This window comes from Trachemys scripta, chromosome 2, assembly GCF_013100865.1.
Source record: "Trachemys scripta elegans isolate TJP31775 chromosome 2, CAS_Tse_1.0, whole genome shotgun sequence".
NCBI classification, from domain to species: domain Eukaryota; kingdom Metazoa; phylum Chordata; order Testudines; family Emydidae; genus Trachemys; species Trachemys scripta.
In genome coordinates this window covers 88,921,827-88,942,469 of record NC_048299.1, presented here as the reverse complement: position 1 = coordinate 88,942,469, position 20,643 = coordinate 88,921,827, and the positions used below count along the sequence as shown (strand labels likewise).

Here is a 20,643-nt window from a genome sequence, read left to right as displayed (position 1 = left end):
CTGTCCCCCACCCTCACTCACTTTCATCGGACTGGGGCAGGAGGTTAGGGTATGAGAGGGGGTTCCATCTGGGGTGGGGCCAGGGATTAGAAGTTTTGGGTGTATAAGGGGGGGGGGGGTCAGGCCTGGGGCAGAGGTGCAGAAGAGGGTTCAGGATTTAGGCTCCGGACAGGTGGCGCTTACTTCTGGTGGCTCCGGGTTAGCGGTGCAGCAGGGCTAAAGCAGGCTCCCGAGAGCCATGCTGAGCCGAGGTAAGCAGGAAGAGGTCACCATGTCCAGCTCCTAGGTGGAGGGGGGCTCCTGGCCAATGGGAGCTGCAGAGCCAGCACTCGGGGTGGAGGTAGTGCATGGAGCCCCGTGGCCATCCCTGTGCCTAAGAGCTGCAGGCTGCTTTCAGGAGCTGTGTGGGGCCAGAGAAGGCAAGGAGCCTGCCTTAGCCCTGCTGTGCCGCTGACCGGATTTTAACAGACGGTCAGCATTGCTGACCGGAGCTGCTGGGGTCCCTTTTCAACCAGGTGTTCCAGTCAAAAACTGGATGCCTGGCAACCCTATCTATAGGGCAGACAGCCTCTCAAACAGATACCATAGCCAGTACTGCAGACTGACTCCTGCTCCAGCTCCACCCACCCAGTCTGATGCCCCTTCATCCCAGGAACTGGGAGGAGGAGCTTTCCTAGTGAGTGGCACTGGGCCCACTTCCCCAGCATCTGCCTAGCAATACCGGCTCCATCTCTAAAGGCAGAACAAGCAATTGTCTTGTGGTGTGACTACTTCACAAGTGACTTGAGAATGATGGTGTGACGTTGTGCAGTCTATATGGTTTTATAAAAACTTGATAATAAGTCAATATAATGTAACTGAGATAGTTTTAGAGAAAATACGGTAATAAGTGAATGTAAGTAACTGGGATATGCCTCATGCAAAAGGTCTCTTGTAAGGTATCATTACAAAGCTTATAATCTACTGAGTGTGATCATCTGATTTGTATAAATGTACCACTCTTGTATCTAAAACTAGAAATATAAAATGTAACTCTGAGGGCCTATTGTAATTGTGTAAAGTGTGGACCGTTAATGATGGTTTGGAATCTTGATGACTCCCATTGTCTGCAGATGGCTGTATTTACCTGTGAGTCTTCCTGTATATGTGTGTGCTGGCAAGTGAGTAATGAAGTCTTGCAGTGACATGTGATCAGGTCACCTGAACTGGAATCCATCTTTAACCTGGTGCTTTTCCAGTGAGGTGGGGTGGAAACCCAGAGAGACAAAGAGTTCCCGCCTTATGCAAAATATATATAAAGGGGGGAAGAGAAGGGAGAAGGAGAGAAGCCATCACGAAGAATCCCCTAGCTATCACCTGAGCTGCAACAAGAGCTGCACCAGGGGAAAGAATTGTGCCCAGGCCTGGAAGGTGTCCAGTCTGAGAAAAATTTACTGAAGCATCTCTGAGGGTGAGATTATCTGTATTCAGTTTGATTAGGCATAGATTTGCGCATTTTATTTTATTTTGCTTGGTGACCTGCTTTGTTCTGTCTGTTACTACTTTGAACCACTTAAATCCTACTGTCTGTATTTAATAAAATCACTTTCTATTTAGTAATTCACTCAGAGTATGTATTAATACCTGGGGGAGCAAACAACTGTGCATCTGTCTCTATCAGTGTTATAGAGGGCGAACAATTTATGAGTTTGCCCTGCATAAGCTTTATGCAGGGTAAAACGGATTTATCTGGGTTTAGACCCCATTGGGAGTTGGGCATCTAAGTGCTAAAGACAAGCACGCTACTGCGAGCTGTTTTCAGGTAAACTTGCAGCTTTGGGACAGGTGATTCAGACCCTGGGTCTGTGTTGGAGCCAGACGGGAGTGTCTGGCTCAGCAAAACAGGGTGCTGGAGTCCTAAGCTGGCAGGGAAAACAGAAGCAGGGGTAGTCTTTGCACATCGGGTGGCAGCTCCCAAGGGGGTTTCTGTGATCCAACCCGTCACAGATGGCTGGGGAGGAGAGAATAAGGAACAACAGGGTGGGGAAGATAAAAGACTACAGAGGATTTGGGGTAAGTGAATGGGGAAGACAGGGGGAAGAGAATTTCTAGTTTGTTCACATGAGCAAGTCACTGAATTCACGTCCACTGAGAATTTTTAGCAATAACTGTAGCATTAACCAGGGTGCAGGAATTTTTGCTACCACGCTGTTTAACCCTACTTAAACCAGGTCTAAAATCATGCAATTTAAAAACATCTCCATCCATTGTGCTCCAGCTCTCCTACCACTGTCAGCATCCCTGGATCTGCAACATTGCAAGGTGCTGATAGCATCACACTGAGGGGGTTCAATCATCTCCCTCTAGCAATGCTTAGGCAAGAGAAAGAAACTTAATAGCCTGCTACAGCCTTGGCTAACACTGATGGCTCTTTGAGTTCATGCTTTTAACCCTTGCTTCTGAAAACCCACCCAAGGACATGGCATTACACCAACACAGACAAGGCCTTAGAACCAGTTTTGTCCCAGTTTCACACTCAGCAATGGTGGGTGCACTAGTACAGTGGTTCTCAACCTGTGGTCTGGGGACCCCTGCGGGGGCCACAAGCAGGTTTCAAAGGGTCCATCAAGCAGGACCGGTGTTAGACTCACTGAGGCCCAGGACAGAAAGTTGAAGTCCCTGGTAAGTTTACTGGACACATTAACTGTAGTTAGTGATTTTATTCGGTATTTATTGTTAACAAAAAAGAAATACAACATTGGCCTGAATCTTGAGGCCAGTGTAACAAGCTGATGCTGGTGCAATCCCAACGAAGCCAATGGCATTGCACTGAAATCAAACTGGTGTACGGAAATGGGGAAATCAGCATCCATAATCCTGGATGGTTCCTCACAGATAAAGGCTCTGATTCTTCACTGCTCTGTACCTTGTGTAATTTCACACCATCTTTCCCCAGGTGTAAACAGAAATTGATAGTTCATTCACACTACAGAAAGGCTTTACCCATTTTTCCCCTCACATTTACAGAGACATAAATGGCTACACAAGCTGGAAGGCAATGGATAACTGAACCCATGTACCTTCCTCAAGAACTTACAGCTTGCAAAGCCATGTCCATGTTACTGCTCTCTGAAGAGGGAAATGTGTCTAGTGCTGTCTCCTCAGGGCTGCTTTCTCTCTTTTTCCCTTCCAGCTGTTCTGTGGGCCATTCACCTGGAGCAGGAGCAGATCTTTGTCACAAAGCAGCCACTTCAAGGCAGCTCTGCCACATTCCTTTGCAAGATGTTTGGTGAATCGGACTCTACCTACATCCACTGGTACCGAGCCCCAGCTGGAGAGGCCCCACACAGGCTGCTGTACCTCACTCTCGCTGGGTCAGAGTTAAAGTGAAAGGCAGGCTTCTCCAGTGAGAAGTTCTCAGCCTATGGGACACAAAACATCTCTAACTTGTTGGTGCACAAGCTGGAAAAGACAGACAACGGCCGCTATTACTGTGCCACATGGGATTTTACATAGTGCCACAAGCTTCCTGCAACCCTGCACAAAATCCACCACAGCTCTGTCAGTAAGTTTTCTTGATATTCTAAGTTTTCCATATTTTCTCTGTCCTCACTGGTGTCTGCAACTCAACCCAGTTTTGAATCGTATGTAAGTTTTGTGAGTGTATTGTTCATGCCATCCTCTGCATCAGTACGGAAGATGTTTGGCCTCTCTTTTTTCCTGCATTAAAGGTTCATTAAAGCACTTTGAAATCTCCAGGTGAAAGGTGCTCTATCCTTAGCTATATCTAAAAGGCAGCGGGTGCTCTCATCATTATCTGTAGGCACTAATGAGAGGTGAGAGACCTCAGCACTTCCAGGGTTAATTAGTGCTTTACAGGATAAGCTCTGTATGAGCAAAGTGTTCCGTTTATTTTTAGTAGTTCTCAGACTTAAGTACAGAATTCAATCAAGTCATAATAAGATTTCATACTTGAGTTGGGTGACTGTTTTCCTTCTAGTCTCTTGACCACTATACCAGCAATTATATAATGTATATTTTAAAAAGTTATGACCCAGTCCTCAATGCAAAGTTATCCCTTTGTGTTCCTCCAAAAAACAAAACAAAAAAAACCCCAGAATTTTCTAAGGGCTGTAGCAAGATCTGGAACATAGACCTGGGAATTAGCAGCTGAGACATCTCAAGTCTACCCTTTTCAGAATGTGCTCCTTTCTATAACATGAAGCAAACGGTGAAGGGAGAAAACGATATAGTGACAAAAAAATTAACTGAATTATTATTGAACCATTAACACCTTATTTTGTGAAGGTACAAGATGTCTTGAGAATAAAAAGCTTATACAGCAAATTCTGCCCCCCCTTCCAATACAACAAACATCCTTTTAACAAAACAGGATGCGTCGCTTTTCAGCTGCTTCATCATCAAGACAGGAAACCGACAAATTGCTGTTTAAACATCTAGCAGGTTTGGATTCCAATTACTTCACCATTATTGTAATGAGCTTTTTTGTAAACAACAACAACAAAAAACCCAAACAAACCCAAGTACACTCAGAAGAATCTTTTCCCACATTTTAGTATGAGGAATGCAGGGCCGGCGCTTCCATTTAGGCGACCTAGGCGGTTGCCTAGGGCACCGGGATTTGGGGGGGTGGCATTTTGCCACTCTTGGCGGCAATTCGGCGGTGGGGGGGTCCTTCCGCACTCCGGGTCTTTGTCAGCAATTCTGCGGTGGGTCCTTCACTCGCTCCGGGACACGCCGCCGAAGTGCCCCAAAGACTGGGAGCACAGAAGGACTCCCCCGCCGCAGAATTGCCACCGACGACTGGGAGTGCGGAAGGACCCCCGTCTAGGGCACCAAAAACCCTGGTGCCGCTCCTGTAGGAATGAAATTTTCATTTTACTGTTGGTGGGATTTAAAGCCATAAGGCCCTGGCCTTGTGAATTCCTGTTGCCTGTAATGGGAGATGAAGATGCTCAGCACCTTACAGGATAGGCCTTTTCAAGTTTCATCCAGAGCCCACTGAAGTCAGTGGAAGAACTCACAGCCACTTCAATGAGCTTTGGCTCAGGCCCCCAGACAGCCACAACGCACCCCCTGGAGACTTTCACTCACCCTTTTGCAGTGGAACTACAATTTTTGTAAAGGGGCTTTCTCCAGATGTCAAGAAAAAGGGTTGATGTTAGTTCTTCAGAGGCAAGATTGTTTGGTTGGGAATATTGTATATTTACAGCATTCATTATAGCGTTTCCAACCTAGAACTACATGTTTCTATATAAACTAAACGGTAAAAATAAAATCAAAGAACCCTATAGATTTTTATCACAAAGGCCATTTAACAGGATATAAATGTGTATGAAAATAATTCTTATAATTGAATTTTCTTGTTTCAATATAACTGAGCTAGAGGAAGATGGAGTATTATCAGACTACCTGAGGAGTCGATTTTGAAAACAACCGTCTATCCTGAATAAACCGACTTCAGGTCAATGAGACTATTAATGTGAGTCGACTTACTCAAAACCTTCCTCTCCCTTGTACATCCCCATAAAAGTCAGAGGTAAGTCAGCCCTTAATTAACGAGGCAGGGCTCAGACAATTCTCATCACCATCAAGAATTCCACAGGGAGGCTCAGTCTCGTTTAAACCTCCACACTCATCTACATCCAGTACAGCCCTCTCTGTGAGATCATTCCTTGTCTCATGGTTAGAAAATGGTGGCCTGCATACACAATAGGATTTTTAAATGCTTGGAATTCAGACCAAGTTTCTCTGGGTGATCAAGTTCAGGCTCCTAAATTCCTTTAGGGATCTGGCCCTAACTCCCTTTCCCCAGCTAGGTCTGTTCAAAGAAAGGTTACAAGAAGTTTGTGTTGATAGAAAAAAAAAAAAAAAAAGTATAACCCCCCCCCCCCACACACACACACACACCCCCAAAAAACCAGGGGCAATACAGGTAGCACTCTACCTATATACTTCATCACTATGCTTTTGAAATATGGTATATTTGTTGCTATGTTTCTTTGGATAGGGTGCAAAGTATATTCAAAATGTTACAGATTTTAAGGAGTTCTCAGAATAGTTTATTGTAAAGTTTAATGGGTTAAATTCAGCCCTTTGTAGAGGGGCCAGAACAAGGTTTATACAGCACTTACGTCCCTCTTAAACCCTCAAAATAGGGCTTAAGTGGGGTTAAAATAGTGTAAGGACCTTGTTCTGGCTCTGCACAGAGATGAAGGTCACCCAATAAAAGTTACATTGCATCCGACGAAGTGGGTATTCTCCCACGAAAGCTCATGCTTCAATACATCTGTTAGTCTATAAGGTGCCACAGGACTCTTTGCTGCTTTTACGGATCCAGATTAACACGGCTACCCCTCTGATACTCAATAAAAGTTACATACTCTTGTGGAGTGGGGGGAATAGACACCAACAGATACCGATAGGGAAAAACTCACTGACAGGGCGTAGATAGCAACAGAATTCACAAACAGCATATGAAATCCCTTATGAAACAATGGGAATCTATTGATTTAGGTGAAAACAAAGACAATCCTTAAGGCAACTCTGAGTTTGGAGGACACAAGAGTCAAATTAAGTGCCAGGACAATGTGTTTATTTAAGAGATTACTGATTTGTTTTCCTTGACAATTCTATCATCTCTATAAACTTGAGGGGACTGAGTTAAGACACGATGAAAAATTCCTGAGTAAATTCTCCCTAGGAATTGGGGCTTATTCCAAAGCTCATTGAAATCAACTGAAAAACTTCCCAATGACTTCACTGGACTTGGCATCAGACCCTTAGTGATCTATTTTCATCACTGCTTGAAAAAATTATATTCGTTGCCTTTTTATGCTGAGAGCATTATTCCGTGATCAAATCTGCTGATGTCTATGGGTTGTTGTTTTTTAAAGGCAGTGCAGGGAACCTCAATACCTGCAACTACTGTTATAATGATCTGATACTTTTTTCAAAAGTTCTGAACAAGGGAGCAGTCAGAAGAGTTGCTGGATACCATGAGGGAAGGTTAGGAGATGTTCATATCTCAAAGTGTAGCCTTATGAACTTTTATATAAGGCAAACACATATCTGTATTGCCTTGAAATCGCTCGTCAGTCACTTCCTCTACTCCAGTGACCCCACCCTTTTTCTGAGATCAGAATTCATATTCCTTTGTTTCTCAGTAGCAGGCTCAGCATAACTTAGTGAGAATGTTACTATTGCAAGTTTATCTTGTTGCTTCAGTAGTTTGGTCTTGTAAGTTGATTTTTACACACTAGACTTCTCCATGCAGCCATGTTACTGAGCAATGATTGGAGATCCTCCATGTTCATTCAATTTCAGATTAAATGGTATTTGTCTCTTTTCTCTGCAGATGGAGAGGCCCAAGTACTGGTACAATCTCAACTATCCATCACCAGGGCAGAAAATAAAACTGCACGAATTGACTGTCATGTTTCTGGCATTACCCTTGGTAGTGCTTATATACATTGGTATCGACAGAGACCTGATGCAGCTCTGGAACGGATTCTCTATTTTTTATCAGGAAAACCGAACTTTGACCGGGATTCTGAGAAGGCAAAGTTTGAGGCAGAGAAGCAGCTCTCCGAGTCGATCTGTGTCCTGACGGTAAAAAAAATAAGCAAGAATGATGCGGCTACCTATTACTGTGCTGCTTGGGATCACACAGTATTACAAAAACGTTCACATTCTGTACAAAAACCTACTTTGTATTCTAAGCAACAGCCTTTCTAATGCAAGAAACCACAGATACCTCCTAATCGTGCCTCTCATGATGAAACCAGATGCAAAAACAGCTTACTGATTTCTGCAACAGAACTATTGCTCGCACATGTTTTGTAAACAGTAAGATCCCACCTGTCTCTGCCAAACAACAAGACCAAGTAGTTGCACAGGGCATCTAAATAGTCAGGGCAGCAAAATTTTCAGTTGTCTCTAGGGGTGACTAAGGTTTGATACAGGTGCACATTTATCAGTTTGCATAAGGGAGCTGACATGACAATTGAATTAGGTCAAGATTGGACATTCTTTGAAACAGGAAGGACAGGAAAAAATCAGTCCAGGGTGTTCAATCCAATATGCAGATCTAATGAAAAGTCTTCTGGCTCCTGACAGTATAGATACTCCTGGTCCATAAACTCAATTTAATACTGCCTATATATTCTAGTAATCTTTGTGCACTTAGTTACTCAAGTGCACTAGAAACTAGACTGCTAATGTAAAGTATGTTGTAACACTGCTAGAGTAAATAGCTTGAACCTTTCTCCTCTTTCTAATTAGCATTCAGTCCCTGCCCCACAGTACCCTAAACTCCTCTCAGTTTAGGGTACTAGAGAAATGTGGATTCATCCTTAAATGAAGGAAGGAAAACAAGGACTGAACAGATGTGACATCCCCTTTAAAAAAAAAAAGCACCAAGAGGAATTAGGTTTTGAAGGCCCATGGGAAGAGTGCATTTTGACAGAAATCTTAAAAAGGGGAGATGGTGAAAACATGACAGACTGGATCAGGGTATAATGGTATAAATGTAAACTAATAGTGCTACAGTGTATAACGTTAAAAGCAATTGTCATATGCTTGAATGAAACTGGAGGCTGTGGAGGTGTGTGTGTGTGTGTGTGCGCATGCACACTATCCTCTAGTGGAGGGTTCCAGATTTGCTCAGCTATGTGACGTAGGCCCTGTACAGCTAAACAAATTCCTTTGTGGGGGATCATGTTTTATTCTGTGTTTAATAGAGAAATTAATTCTCTGTCCACAAAAATGACTCTTGAAATATACAGAACATCACCTTCTTGGTGGCCCTTTGAGCAATAAATGAGACCTGAACAGAGTTCTTCTCTAGTTCAAGTAGAGTTCTCTGCAGTGGATTAGTCCTCACTGCAAGACGATAAAAACGAATATTGAAAAAAGAAAGGCTGCTTGTAAGTTAATTGTACAAGACACCTTCAGGTATAAATTGGCCCTTTTTTAGGGCTGGGATGAAACTAAGTGTCCATGAACAGGACCATCCTATTTCAGTAGAGGACATTAGCACACAGATGTATTAATACTGTTATGAGTAGCGAGATGTAAAATGGTCAAGTACCACAATTAAGTAGGAGAAAAACTGAAGAATTTAAGACTGAGAAATATACTACAGCTCAATTCTGCCAGATGCTCAGTGTCTCCAGAAATGTTGTGAACACCATCAACTTCCACTGGTATCCATGCGATCTGAGGGCATTAACCATTCTCTCCATCAGAAAAGGCTTAGCAGCTTCTCTGGGCAAGTGATAAGTGAATTACAGAAAGACAACTACAATTTTAACTGCACAGTCAGCAGCTTTTGTCCTCCTCCTCTTGTCCACCACCTGCCCATTCAATACTCCAAGAAATTCATTCATGCTTTCTTCCATACGGTCACATACTCATGGAACAGGCCCCTTGTCTCATATAGAACATCACTACCTTCTCCTCTGCAAGATTTCTATTCCACAGGATGTACAAGAAATCTGCTAAAACACAATGACTGAGCTTTAGGGGTGAGCAAGGAGGAAACAAAACCCAGTGTATTTGTGCATAAACAATGACATGGTAAAAAGATATATACACACAAAAAATAAAAATAAAGGTGTTTTTACGTTTCCCTTTCCTACAAGCTTGAGAGGTCACTCCTTTCTTTAGGCTGTCAGCAGCGAGAGACAGAACTTTGCTTCTTTGTTTTCACCCCGGGGCCGAGATCCAACATAGTATCTCAGGTTGCTGCTGTAATATAAGTAATAAACAGTAATAATAATCAACACTGATCCTGAAACACACCCAAGGAATATATTTGACGCTAGTCCTAGGGTTGACACCTCACCCAAGGTCAAAGTTGTCATACTGAGCAGCAGTAACTCTACCTCACCTTGCAATAAATCTAATACAGCCAGTAACCTCCAGTTAAGTGATACCTAAATGAGTCACTTCCTCTCCCCATCTACACGTCTCTCTCCATTCAAGACCATCATTTACATTCCTTGGCTGGAGTCTAATGAGCAGAAAGAACGTTGCTGTTAGAGACTTTTGTTCTGGTTCTTGTTTGCTCCTCTAAGTGTGTTGCTCTCACTTAGGGTGACAATATAGCAAGTGTGAAAAATTGTAAATAGGCACCTATATAAGGCAGATCAGAACGGTGCCTGTTAAAATAAAATAATAATAATAAAAAATAAAAATAAAAAATAAAAAAACAGAAAATCTGGTCACCCAACTCTCCGCATACATTGGCACATGACAGCAGCAGCTGATGAGCCTTCAACATAAAACTGAAATATTTTATATTTGTTTCTCCACAGATGGCTCCTCACAAGTGTGTCTGACCCAACCTCAACTGTCCATAACCAGGGAAGAAAATAAAACCTTACCAATTGATTGTCATGTTTCTCTATCTGAGGATTTTGGCAAGGCTTCTATACACTGATATAGACAAAGACCCGGTGCAGCTCCAGAGTGAATTCTGTTCATCTCAACACAGTCGGTCTTTGAGAGAATCTCAGATAAAGGAAAGTTGAATGCTGAAAAGAAGATTGGCCAGTCTACGTGTACCCAGACCATAAACAAAATAACCTCCAGTGACATTGCTAGCTACTATTGTGCCTATTGGGATCACACAGCGTTAGTAAACTGTAGACAGCCTGTACAAAAACCCATTTTGCATTCTGAGCCACAGCTTTGAGTGCATGAGGCCACTGTCACCTCTCTAAAAATTCCTCTCAGCCTGGAGCCAGCTGCAGAAACTCTTCATTGGCTTCTGCAACTAGATATGAACAGCAACTGCTGATTTAGTGTGTATTTTCCAAGTAAATCACAAAGACCGGGTCAGGTCTACAACAGGTGGTGACCTAGGGCACAAAAGGGAGTTAGGCACCCAATCCCGTTACAAGTCAATGGGAGTTGTGTGTTTAGCTGCCCCTTGGTCTTTACATTAAAAAAAAAATCTTCCCGCTGAATATTAGGTGAAGCCAACAGTCAGTAGTTGTCTGTGGGTTATCATGGGCTGACTGGGTGGAGATTTGTCATCAGTCTAGAGGAGCATAACACTTGGAGAGAAAAATCTGGCTCTAGAGAAGGAAATGGGGCCAGGATCTCACCCCCATAACTGCCTGACATGACAATCTCCCAATCCAGACATCATTCATCTGCTCAAACTGGAAGCAAGTGAAAGTAAAACAGGAGCATTGGACCCAGTGTGCAGGTGCAATAATCTACCTCCTTATAACTCCCCAGTCACTGGGGCTCATCCTGCATAGTATCCTCCTCAGGGACAGAGCCTCCTGTTAGTGTCTAGAGATTCCAGTTGTGGATCTCAGTGGGCATTGGGTCAAGGCCTAAGTGTCTTTCCATTGACTTCAATGGGCTTTGGATCAGACCACAGGTCATCTAATGGCACTGCAAACTAGCCTGGCCACTTTACATTTTGATATTACTCCGATGGAAACAGGAGTACATTTATTTTGATTGTTTTTCTGCTGTTTAATTAGCCCTGAACCACAAAGAGCTTATTGGTCACTTTATAAAAAACACAGAGTTCTGTTCTGATGGACCAGCCTATCTTTAGTCTCTGAAGCCATTTCTGCAGAAAACACATGGCGTGACAGCAAGTTACACTCTGCTTGAACTAATATTATCCTGTATAATTTCAATTTTAGCATGAATGTTCAGGGAACTTTACAGAATAAGAGTCTCTGCCCAATGATTTTATAGTCTAAGGTGAGTTACTAGAGCAATGAGGATAAATGGAGTCAGGTCCTTCAGAACCCAAGGGGAAAGCGTCTGATTGCAGATGCTTGAAAGAAGTGGAATCATAGCTTATTCAATGAATCTATGCAGACAAGAAAACGAATGGAGCTACAATATAGAAAACACATCATGGATTGGATTAGCTTTGATCACAAGGAAACAAAGAAAGTATAAGAAAAAGTGAGGTTACTCGTAAATTAATTCAACAAAAACATCAGTGTAGAGTTGGCCCTTTTTCAGAACTAGGACAAAATTGACTGCAAATAGACAATTGCAGATCCATCCTATCTCAGTAGAGGGCATTAGCATACAGATATAACAGCCAGTGTACATCACTCTATTTATAGAGCAGAGGGATAGTATCACACTGAAGTAGGAAGCAATATTCCATTACTTCACATCTGGGAAACTCAGCAAGAGCAGGATCCTGGGAAGTGCTTAATTTCTTAAGAAGGGTTCTGAGTGCTCTACTGGCAACAGCACCGCTCAGGGCAGCACCTCCCATGTTCAACAGGTAAAGAAAATAACCCTTCACTGTGTCATCAACATGGCTCTGCCTGTCCCTTGATCTTTGTATTAGTTACAGTCATAACTAGGAACCCCAATGACAGATCTGGTCCACACTGCACATGGCACTGTACAAACGAACAAGCAAAGTTTGCATCCCTGCCCACAAACATCTTGGTGCTTTCTTCCATCATTTGTGTGTGGAATCCCCCCCCACACACACACATACACAAATCCCTAAACCACTAGCCTCTTCTCCTTCGAATCCCTCTCAAGACCCACTCCTACTGCAACTCCTACAAGAAATCTGTTGGCAAAGGACGACTCTGGTTGGGAGGGGCAGGGGATATGGTATATTTAAACATTAAGTACCAAAAATTTTCTGCTGGTGTAAATACCCCTGTAGACTGAAGATCTTTGGGACAGTCACTCCATATATTGCTATGTATAGTACCTCACACAATGGGGACACCATCCGGACAGAGGCCTCTGGGAACCACTGTAATAGAAATAATTATAAGACCAATCCTTCATTACCCAGACTTCCATGATACAATCTACACTGGTCTAAAGATAGTGGAAAAGTTAGCTTCATGCCAGATAATGCTCTTTGATAAAAGTAACTTCGGGTGAGTTTCAGCCATAACTCTACTTATCTTAAATTAGCATATGCAGCCAGCAAAACTTCATCACATGTTAACTAAACGAGTCACTTCCTGACCCCAAATGTACCTCTCTGTCCACCCCAACACAACAGTCACATTTCTTATAGATGCAGGACAAGGAAAACCTATAAAATGTTACTACTTCAGTTTGTTATTCTGGGTTTGGTTTGGTCTTGTAAGTTTCTTTTTTACCCTTTTTCTACACAGTTGTGCATTACTTATACACAACTCACCATGCTTCAGATTCATGTTAATTTCTAGTTTTCTTTTCTTGCTCTCTTTCTAGACGGATGTGCACAAATACATCTGAGACAAACTCAGTTGTCCATTACCAGGGTAAATGATAAAACTGCACGTATAGACTGTGAAGCTTCGGGGATTCAGAACTTCGAGAGTGCTGTTATACACTGGTATCGACACAGACCTGGAGAAGCCCTGGAGTGGATACTCTACTTTAAGACACAAGCTGATAAATCAAGTTTTGACAAGAAGTTTAGCGTTGACAAGACAATTGAAAAGTCCACCTGTATCCTAAGAGTAATCAAACTAAGCTACAATGATATGGCTACCTATTACTGTGCCTACTGGGATCACACAGCGTTAGAAAGCCATAGACAGGCTGTACAAAAACCTCACTCTGTATTCTGAGCCACTGACTTTCAAAAGGGTACAAACTAAAAAAAAACAAAACCAACACGCATAGTTGCCTTCTTAATCAACAGAAAGCACGAATAGATACTCATTTTCTCTGAGCAAGATATAAGACCATCACATAGAACTGATGTTTTTAAGTATGGCAGGTATCGATTTGAAAGGGTGTAATAAAAGCTAACTTTTATAGGTTCAGCATAGCACGTCATTGACCACATCTTGCAGATACTTTTATTACAAGTCAGATATCCAATTCCTCCTTCATTTCTGGTTAATCATTTTTAAAAAGCCATTCCTATCAAGTCGCTCCTTGAATGTTCTACATGCTTTCTACCATTTTTGGGGCTTGATACAGGGGTCGGGACACTCAGACCAGGGGGCTGTTAGCAATATTGGTTTTAACACTATTACAGGCAGGGACAACCTTTGGAGGATGTTAGCCTACTTAAAATCCCTGATTGGAAGAAAAAGCAAGTTTTCCAGGCCTGTGAGAGAAGGCCATTTAATCGAGATGATGATATTTTGTCCCCTGCTGCCTGAACAGCAAATCAATGACTGGAGAGGGCTAGTAAGTTACCGGAGTGGTCATAGGTGCTGGAACTAGGGATGCTGCTGCACCTCCTGGATTGAAGTGGTTTCCATTATATACAGGCTTTAGAATTTGGTTTAATGATTCTCAGCACACCCACTGTATACAAATCATCAGAGGGGTAGCCGTGTTAGTCTGTATCCACAAAGAGAATGAGGAGTCCAGTGGCATCTTAAAGACTAACAGGTTTATTTGGGCATAATCTTCCGTGGGTAAAAAACCCACTTCTTCAGTTGCATGGAGTGAAAATTACAGATACAGGCATAAATATATATTGGCACATGAAGAGAAGGGAGTTACCTTACAAGTGGAGAATCAATGTAGAAGGCCAATTCAGTCAGAGTGGATGTGATCCACTCCCAATAATTGATGAGGAGGTTTCAATACCAAGAGAGGGAAAATTGCTTTTTTTAGTGAGCCAGCCACTCCTGGTCCCTATTCTAGCCCAAACTGATGGTGTTAAGTTGACAAATGAATTGTAGTTCTGCAGTTTCTCTTTGAAGTCTGTTTTTGACTTTTTTTTTTTAATTGAAGAACGGCTACTTTTAAATCTGTTATTGAGTGTCCAGGGAGATTGAAGTGTTCTCCTACTGCCTTTTGTATGTTACCATTCCTGATGTCTGATATGTGTCCATTTATCCTTTTACATAGAGACTGTCCAGTTTGGCCAGTGCACATGGCAGAGGGGCATTGCTGGCACATGATGGCATATATCACATTAGTAGATGTGCAGGTGAATGAGCCTCTGATGGTGTGGTTTGGTTGGGTCTTATGAGGGTTGAGTAGATACAAGGACAGAGAAGGCAACAGGGTTTGTTACAGGGATTGGTTCCTGGGTTAGTATTTCTGTGGTGTGGTATAGTTGCTGGGGAGTATTTGCTTCAGGCTGGGGAGCTGTCTGTAAGCGAAGATTGGCCTGCCTCCCAAGGTCTGTGAGAGTGAGGGATCGTTTTCCAGGATAGGTTGTAGATCGTTGATGATGCACTGGAGAGGTTTTAGCTGGGGGCTATACGTGATGGCCAGTGGTGTTCTGTTATTTTCCTTGTTGGGCCTGTCTTGAAGTAGGGGGACTTCTGGGTACCCATATCCCTCTGACAATCTGTTTCCTCACTTCCCCAGGGGGATATTGTAGTTTTAAGAATGCTTGATAGAAATCTTGTAGGTGTTTGTCTCGGTCTGAGGGATTGGAGCAAATGCAGTTGTATCTTAGGGCTTGGGTGTAGGCAAAGAATCGTGTGATGTGTCCTGGATGGAAGCTAGAGGCATGTAGGTAAATACAGCGGTCAGTAGGTTTTCGGTATAGGGTTGTGTTTATGTGACCATCACTTATTTGCACTGTTGTGTTCAGGAAGAGGATTTCTTGTGTGGACTGGTCCAGGCTGACGTTGATGGTAGGGTGGAAATTATTGAAATCCACGTGGAATTCTTCATGGGCCTCCTTCCTGTGGGTCCATATGATGATGATGTCATCAATGTACCATAAGTAGAGGAGAGGCACTAGGAGACAAAAGCTGAGGAAGCGTTGTTCTAAGTCAGTCATAAAAATGTTGGCATACTGTGGGACCATGTGGGTACCCATAGCAGTGCCGCTCATTTGAAGGTATAAGTTGTCCCCAAATCTGAAGTGGTTGTGGGTGAGGACAAAGTCACAAAGCTCAGCCACCAGGTGTGCCGTGGCCTCATCAGGGATACTGTTCCTGACAGCTTGTAGTCCATCCTTGTGTGGAATATTTGTGTAAAGAGCTTCTACATCCATGGTTGCCAGGATCGTGTTTTCAGGAAGATCACCAATGCATTGTAGTTTCCTCAGGAAGTTGGTAGTGTCTCGAAGAGAGCTGGGAGTGCTGGTAGTGTAGGGTCTGAGGAGAGAGTCCAAATAGCCAGATAATCATGCTGTAAGAGTGTCAATGCCTGACAGAATGGGGCATCCAGGATTTCCAGGTTTATGGATCTTGGGTAGCAGATAGAATACCCCTGGTCAGGGCTCAAGGGGTGTGTCTGTGTAGATTTGTTCCCATGCTGTAGCAGGGAGTTTCTTGAGCAGATGGTGTAGTTTCTTTTGGTACTCCACAGTGGGATCGGAGGATAGTGGCCTGTAGAATGTAGTGTTGGAGAGTTGCTTGGCAGCCTCCTGTTCATGATGACTACAGCACCTCCTTTGTCAGCCCCTTTGATTATAATGTCAGAGTTGTTTCTGAGGGTGTGGATGGCGTTTTGTTCTGTACAGATGAGCTTATGTGGCAAGTGGTGCTCTTTGTTCAAAATTCAGCCTGTGCATATCTCTGGAAGCACTCTATGTAGAAGTCCAGTCTGTCATTTCGACCGTCAGGAGCAGTCCACACAGAATTCTTCTTCTTGTAGTGTTGGTAAGAGGATTCCTGTAGGTCAGTGGTCTGTTCAGTGGTGTGTTGAAAATATTCCTTGAGTCAAAGATGGCTAAAGTAGGCTTCCAGATCACTGCAGAACTCTATCATGTGCGTGGGGGTGGTGGAACAGAAAGAGTCCCTGAGAAAGCCCAGCAGAAGAGTCTGTCCTAAGTGTGTGGTTGGATAGATTAACAATATTGTTGGCTGAGTTAAGGGTACCACTCTTGTAGCCCCCTGTGGCATGTAGGAGTTTAGATAGTTTACTGTCCTTTTTCTTTTGTACAGAAGTAAAGTGTGCGTTGTAAATGGCTTGTTATTGTAAACTCCAGCCACGTGGAAGTTTGTGTGGTAGGTTGGTTTTGTATGACAGTCTCTAGTTTTGAGAGCTCATTCTTGATCTTTTCCTGTTTGCTGTACAGGAAGCTGATCAAGTGGTTCCTCAGTTTCTTTGAGAGTGTGTGGCACAATCTCTCACCATAGTCAGTGTAGTATGTCGATTGCAATGGATTTTTTACCTTCATGTTTTTTACTGACAAAAGCTTATGCCCAAATAAATCTGTTCGTCTTTAAGGTGCCACCTGACTCCTTGTTATATACAAATTATTCCAGCATCCCCAGGGGTGATTGCTGGAAGTTTGCCCTGCCCAGGAATATCCCTGATTGTCTTGATGCTTAAGAGCTTTTTATAGAGGAGAAAAATCACTAACCAGGAGTGGGGAAAATTTCAGACAAATGTTACCTGGCTTTTGAACTAGGGGGCAGAAACTTGCTGACAATGGAACAGCCTCCACACACCCCACAACCCCCCGGACATGGTGTTGTGCATGCACAACACCAAGATGCTACGGTCACCAGGAGACGTTGTCACATGGTAGAGCCACTGGGATATATTATTTATAATGCGGTCTTCCTGCAATAGTGCTGTAATACTAGTATTGGAATAACTGTACTACAATGTGACAGCTATAAACAAGATTATGTGGAAATATGTACTTAAGCTTGCTAAGCCTATAGTCCCAGATCAGATTCCCCCCACCCCCCACCATCAATGCAACAGTTGCTAGAATAAATCAATAGTTGCACATTTAAATTCCCTCCACCCCCCACTAGGATCACACATGGTGAGGAGGGTGGGGACATTGGAGGAAGGGGGACTAGTGGCATAGCTTCCACATGCAACTGAAGCTAAGGCCACCCTATAGTACATAAATATCCTCCATAACAATAGTTCTATTGGTTGTAACCCAGAAATCTCTCCCACTTATGCTTCAATTTCCCCCCATAGTAACAACAAAGGTGGCAGCCGTGGCCACTTCCCAGCTGCAGCTCTGGCTCCATTGGTGTTTCCTCTCCAGTGCATTGCCTGGGCCCAAACAAATCCTCAGAACATGGACCTAGGGCATTCCCCAGCCCAGCTGGCCACAGAGTCTGTTCCAGGGTTTTGATTCACTCCCAACATTGGAGAGCCATCTGCTGGATCCCCTCCTCTGCCAGCCTCTTGGAGAAGCTCTCGCACAGATGCTGGTTTCAGGTGCACCTCCCAAAATCATGTTCTTTGCCGTGCTCACACCAGAGAGCAACAAGAACCTGACACTTTGACCAGCTAAGCCATGCTGGGACAGCATTTTCTCAAGCTGTTTGAATGAGCTGTGCAGGACAGAGGTGGAGCAGGCTGGACGAAACAAGGGGTTAAATGCTGACTACATATATAAGCCAGTACAGGCGAATGGGAAGTTAGTATTGTAGGTAGAAGGCCAGAAAATATAGCCCCTGGGAATTGTGGGATGGCATTAGAGGAGTATCAAATCTGAGCTCCACAACCTGGGATTCAGGTGCATCCCCACTCCAAAGTAGGCAGCTCCGTTCCCATCTTACAGCAAAACCCGGGCTGTAATCTACACTCCCAACCAGGCAAGCAAGGCCAGGTTCAAAACACATATAAGCCTGGGTATAAAGGATTTGTGTGAAGAGGAGAGGGGGGTTTGGCTAAAACCAGGGTAACAGCCAAGGTAAATCTAGAGTAACAACACACCCTGAAAGACATAAAGCAGCAGTGTTCACATACTTGCTTCCTCCAGTGGAACTGACCCAGGTGGAGCAACTGAGAGAAATGTTAGGGGAAAAAAAATCTAGTGTAGACAGATGAGGCTAATTGACATTTGGAGTTTCATAAGAGAGGCTGTAAGGATTTGAGGGTGGGTTTGAGTTGGTTAGGAGAATAGCGAGAGATTAAAGTAATTCAGTGTATATTAGCCACACTACCCAGGAGTAATAGGTTCCCTTACCAGCTCCAAACCTATCCCCACAGTCTCCTCCACTGCCAACCCTGATCAGTTCTATACACAGTCTCCAGAACCCCCTTCCCAACACCTTCTTGTGGGGTAAGGTAAGAAGTTCATATTGGTTTTTCAGCTACAAAGGCTGAAAAGAGTACAGTGAATCTTCAGATGATTTCTGGCTAGTGTATTAAAATAATGTACACATTCTCTAAAGTGTAATGTATACATATGTCTTAACATTAATAATAATAAAATATGCTGTCAAAGGCTAACTCACCATCAAAATGGTCCCATGTGGCTGGCAAAGTCTTCTCCTCTGGTCTCCTCTGCCAACAGCCACTCCAGCCCTGCTGTGGTCTACTCCTTGTGCCTCAGCCCTCCACCAGGTCACATTCACTCCCACCCCTTCCAGGGTTACAGAGAGTCACACAAAACAACAGTCCAATGACCTTGTGACAAATCTTCAGCCCACCTTGGGGCTCAGTAGCCCTTATACCCCTTATCTCAGGGGGCTTTTATGCCACCTTCTTGGGTAGCCAGTAGGGAAACATGGGCAAACAGGCAGGCCTGCCTTCTGCTCTGGGTTTCAATACAAGAACCCTGTAGCAAGCAACTACAAACAGCTGACTCCTCCCACCTAGCATTCATCCTTAATTCACCCACCCAGGCCTACCCAGCTGAGCATATTCTAAATTAGGCCTGGCCCACCCTAAACATGCAACTGGATGCACTAATTGCTGTCTGGCAGTGGCTCAGGTTAACTCTTTCTTTGCCAGTGTGTAGTATAACTCCATCACATATGCTATTTAATATCTCATAGGTATCTGATGTGATAGACCCAGACCAGTTGGGAACAGCAGAGTAGCAGAAGGGAGCTATACTGGCCACTGGATAAGTAGTTTTCTGTTCCCTGAGTGACCAGAGCAGGGGCTGCTCCAGGCTAATAGACCACCTGACTCCAATTAACCTGCTAAGAGTCAGGTGAGGCAGTTAAGCACCTGACTCTAATTAAGGCCCCTCTGATGCTATAAAAGGGTTCACTCCAGTCAAGCCAGGGGGAGCCAGAGGAGAGAAAGTGTGTGAGAAGAACTGGGAGCAAGAGGTGTGCAAGAAGCTGAGAGTGAGTAGGAGTACTGCTGGAGGACTGAGAAGTACAAGCATTATCAGACATCAGGAGGAAGGTCTGGTGGTGAGGACAAAGAAGGTGTTGGGAGGAGGCCAGGGGGAAGTAGCCCAGGGAGTTGTAGGTGTCATGCAACTGTACCAGGAGGCACTCTAAACAGCTGCAGTCCACAGGGCCCTGGCCTGGAACCTGGAGTAGAGGGTGGGCCCGGGTGAATGTGTGAAGCGAGCAAACCCGCCAATAAGCGCAGGACCCACCAAGGTAGAGGAGGAACTTTGTCACAGTGAATATATATCATATCTTTAAAATAAAACCTTGTGGCAACATTTTACCTACATGTTTGAAGCAAAATTACATACCAATAATTAAGTGTACAAATGGCCTTTTTTGAAAGACAGGATAAGGTCAGTTATTAATGTACATGAGCATATGTTCTATCTCAGTAGAGGGCAGCAATAGCACACAGTTGCACTGACACTGACCGGTTTGCATCCCAGTGACTATGTGTACAACTGAGAGAAGACATCAGACTCAGATTTGCAAGAGGAGGGAGAGTGCTCCTGCACAGCCACCATGGACATCGGTGCTGGTCCACGTGAGCAACTGAGCACAGATACAGGCACCACTAGCAGCAATGAAGCGTGCTAATAACCAAATTACATAGTCTCCTAATATACCTGTGCCCACGGGCATGCACAAG

General features: G+C 43.8%; 2 gene segments (V, D, J or C); both read left to right on the top strand.

The window, feature by feature from the left end:
* The first annotated feature begins 4,373 nt into the window (after positions 1-4,373).
* Positions 4,374-7,737, top strand: LOC117871725. The segment is given in 2 exon segments: positions 4,374-4,443; positions 7,358-7,737. Coding segments are annotated over 2 exon segments (450 nt in total).
* A 5,316-nt stretch (positions 7,738-13,053) lies between these two features.
* On the top strand, positions 13,054-13,583 carry LOC117871724. The segment is given in 2 exon segments: positions 13,054-13,110; positions 13,222-13,583. Coding segments are annotated over 2 exon segments (405 nt in total).
* The last annotated feature ends 7,060 nt before the right edge of the window (positions 13,584-20,643 follow it).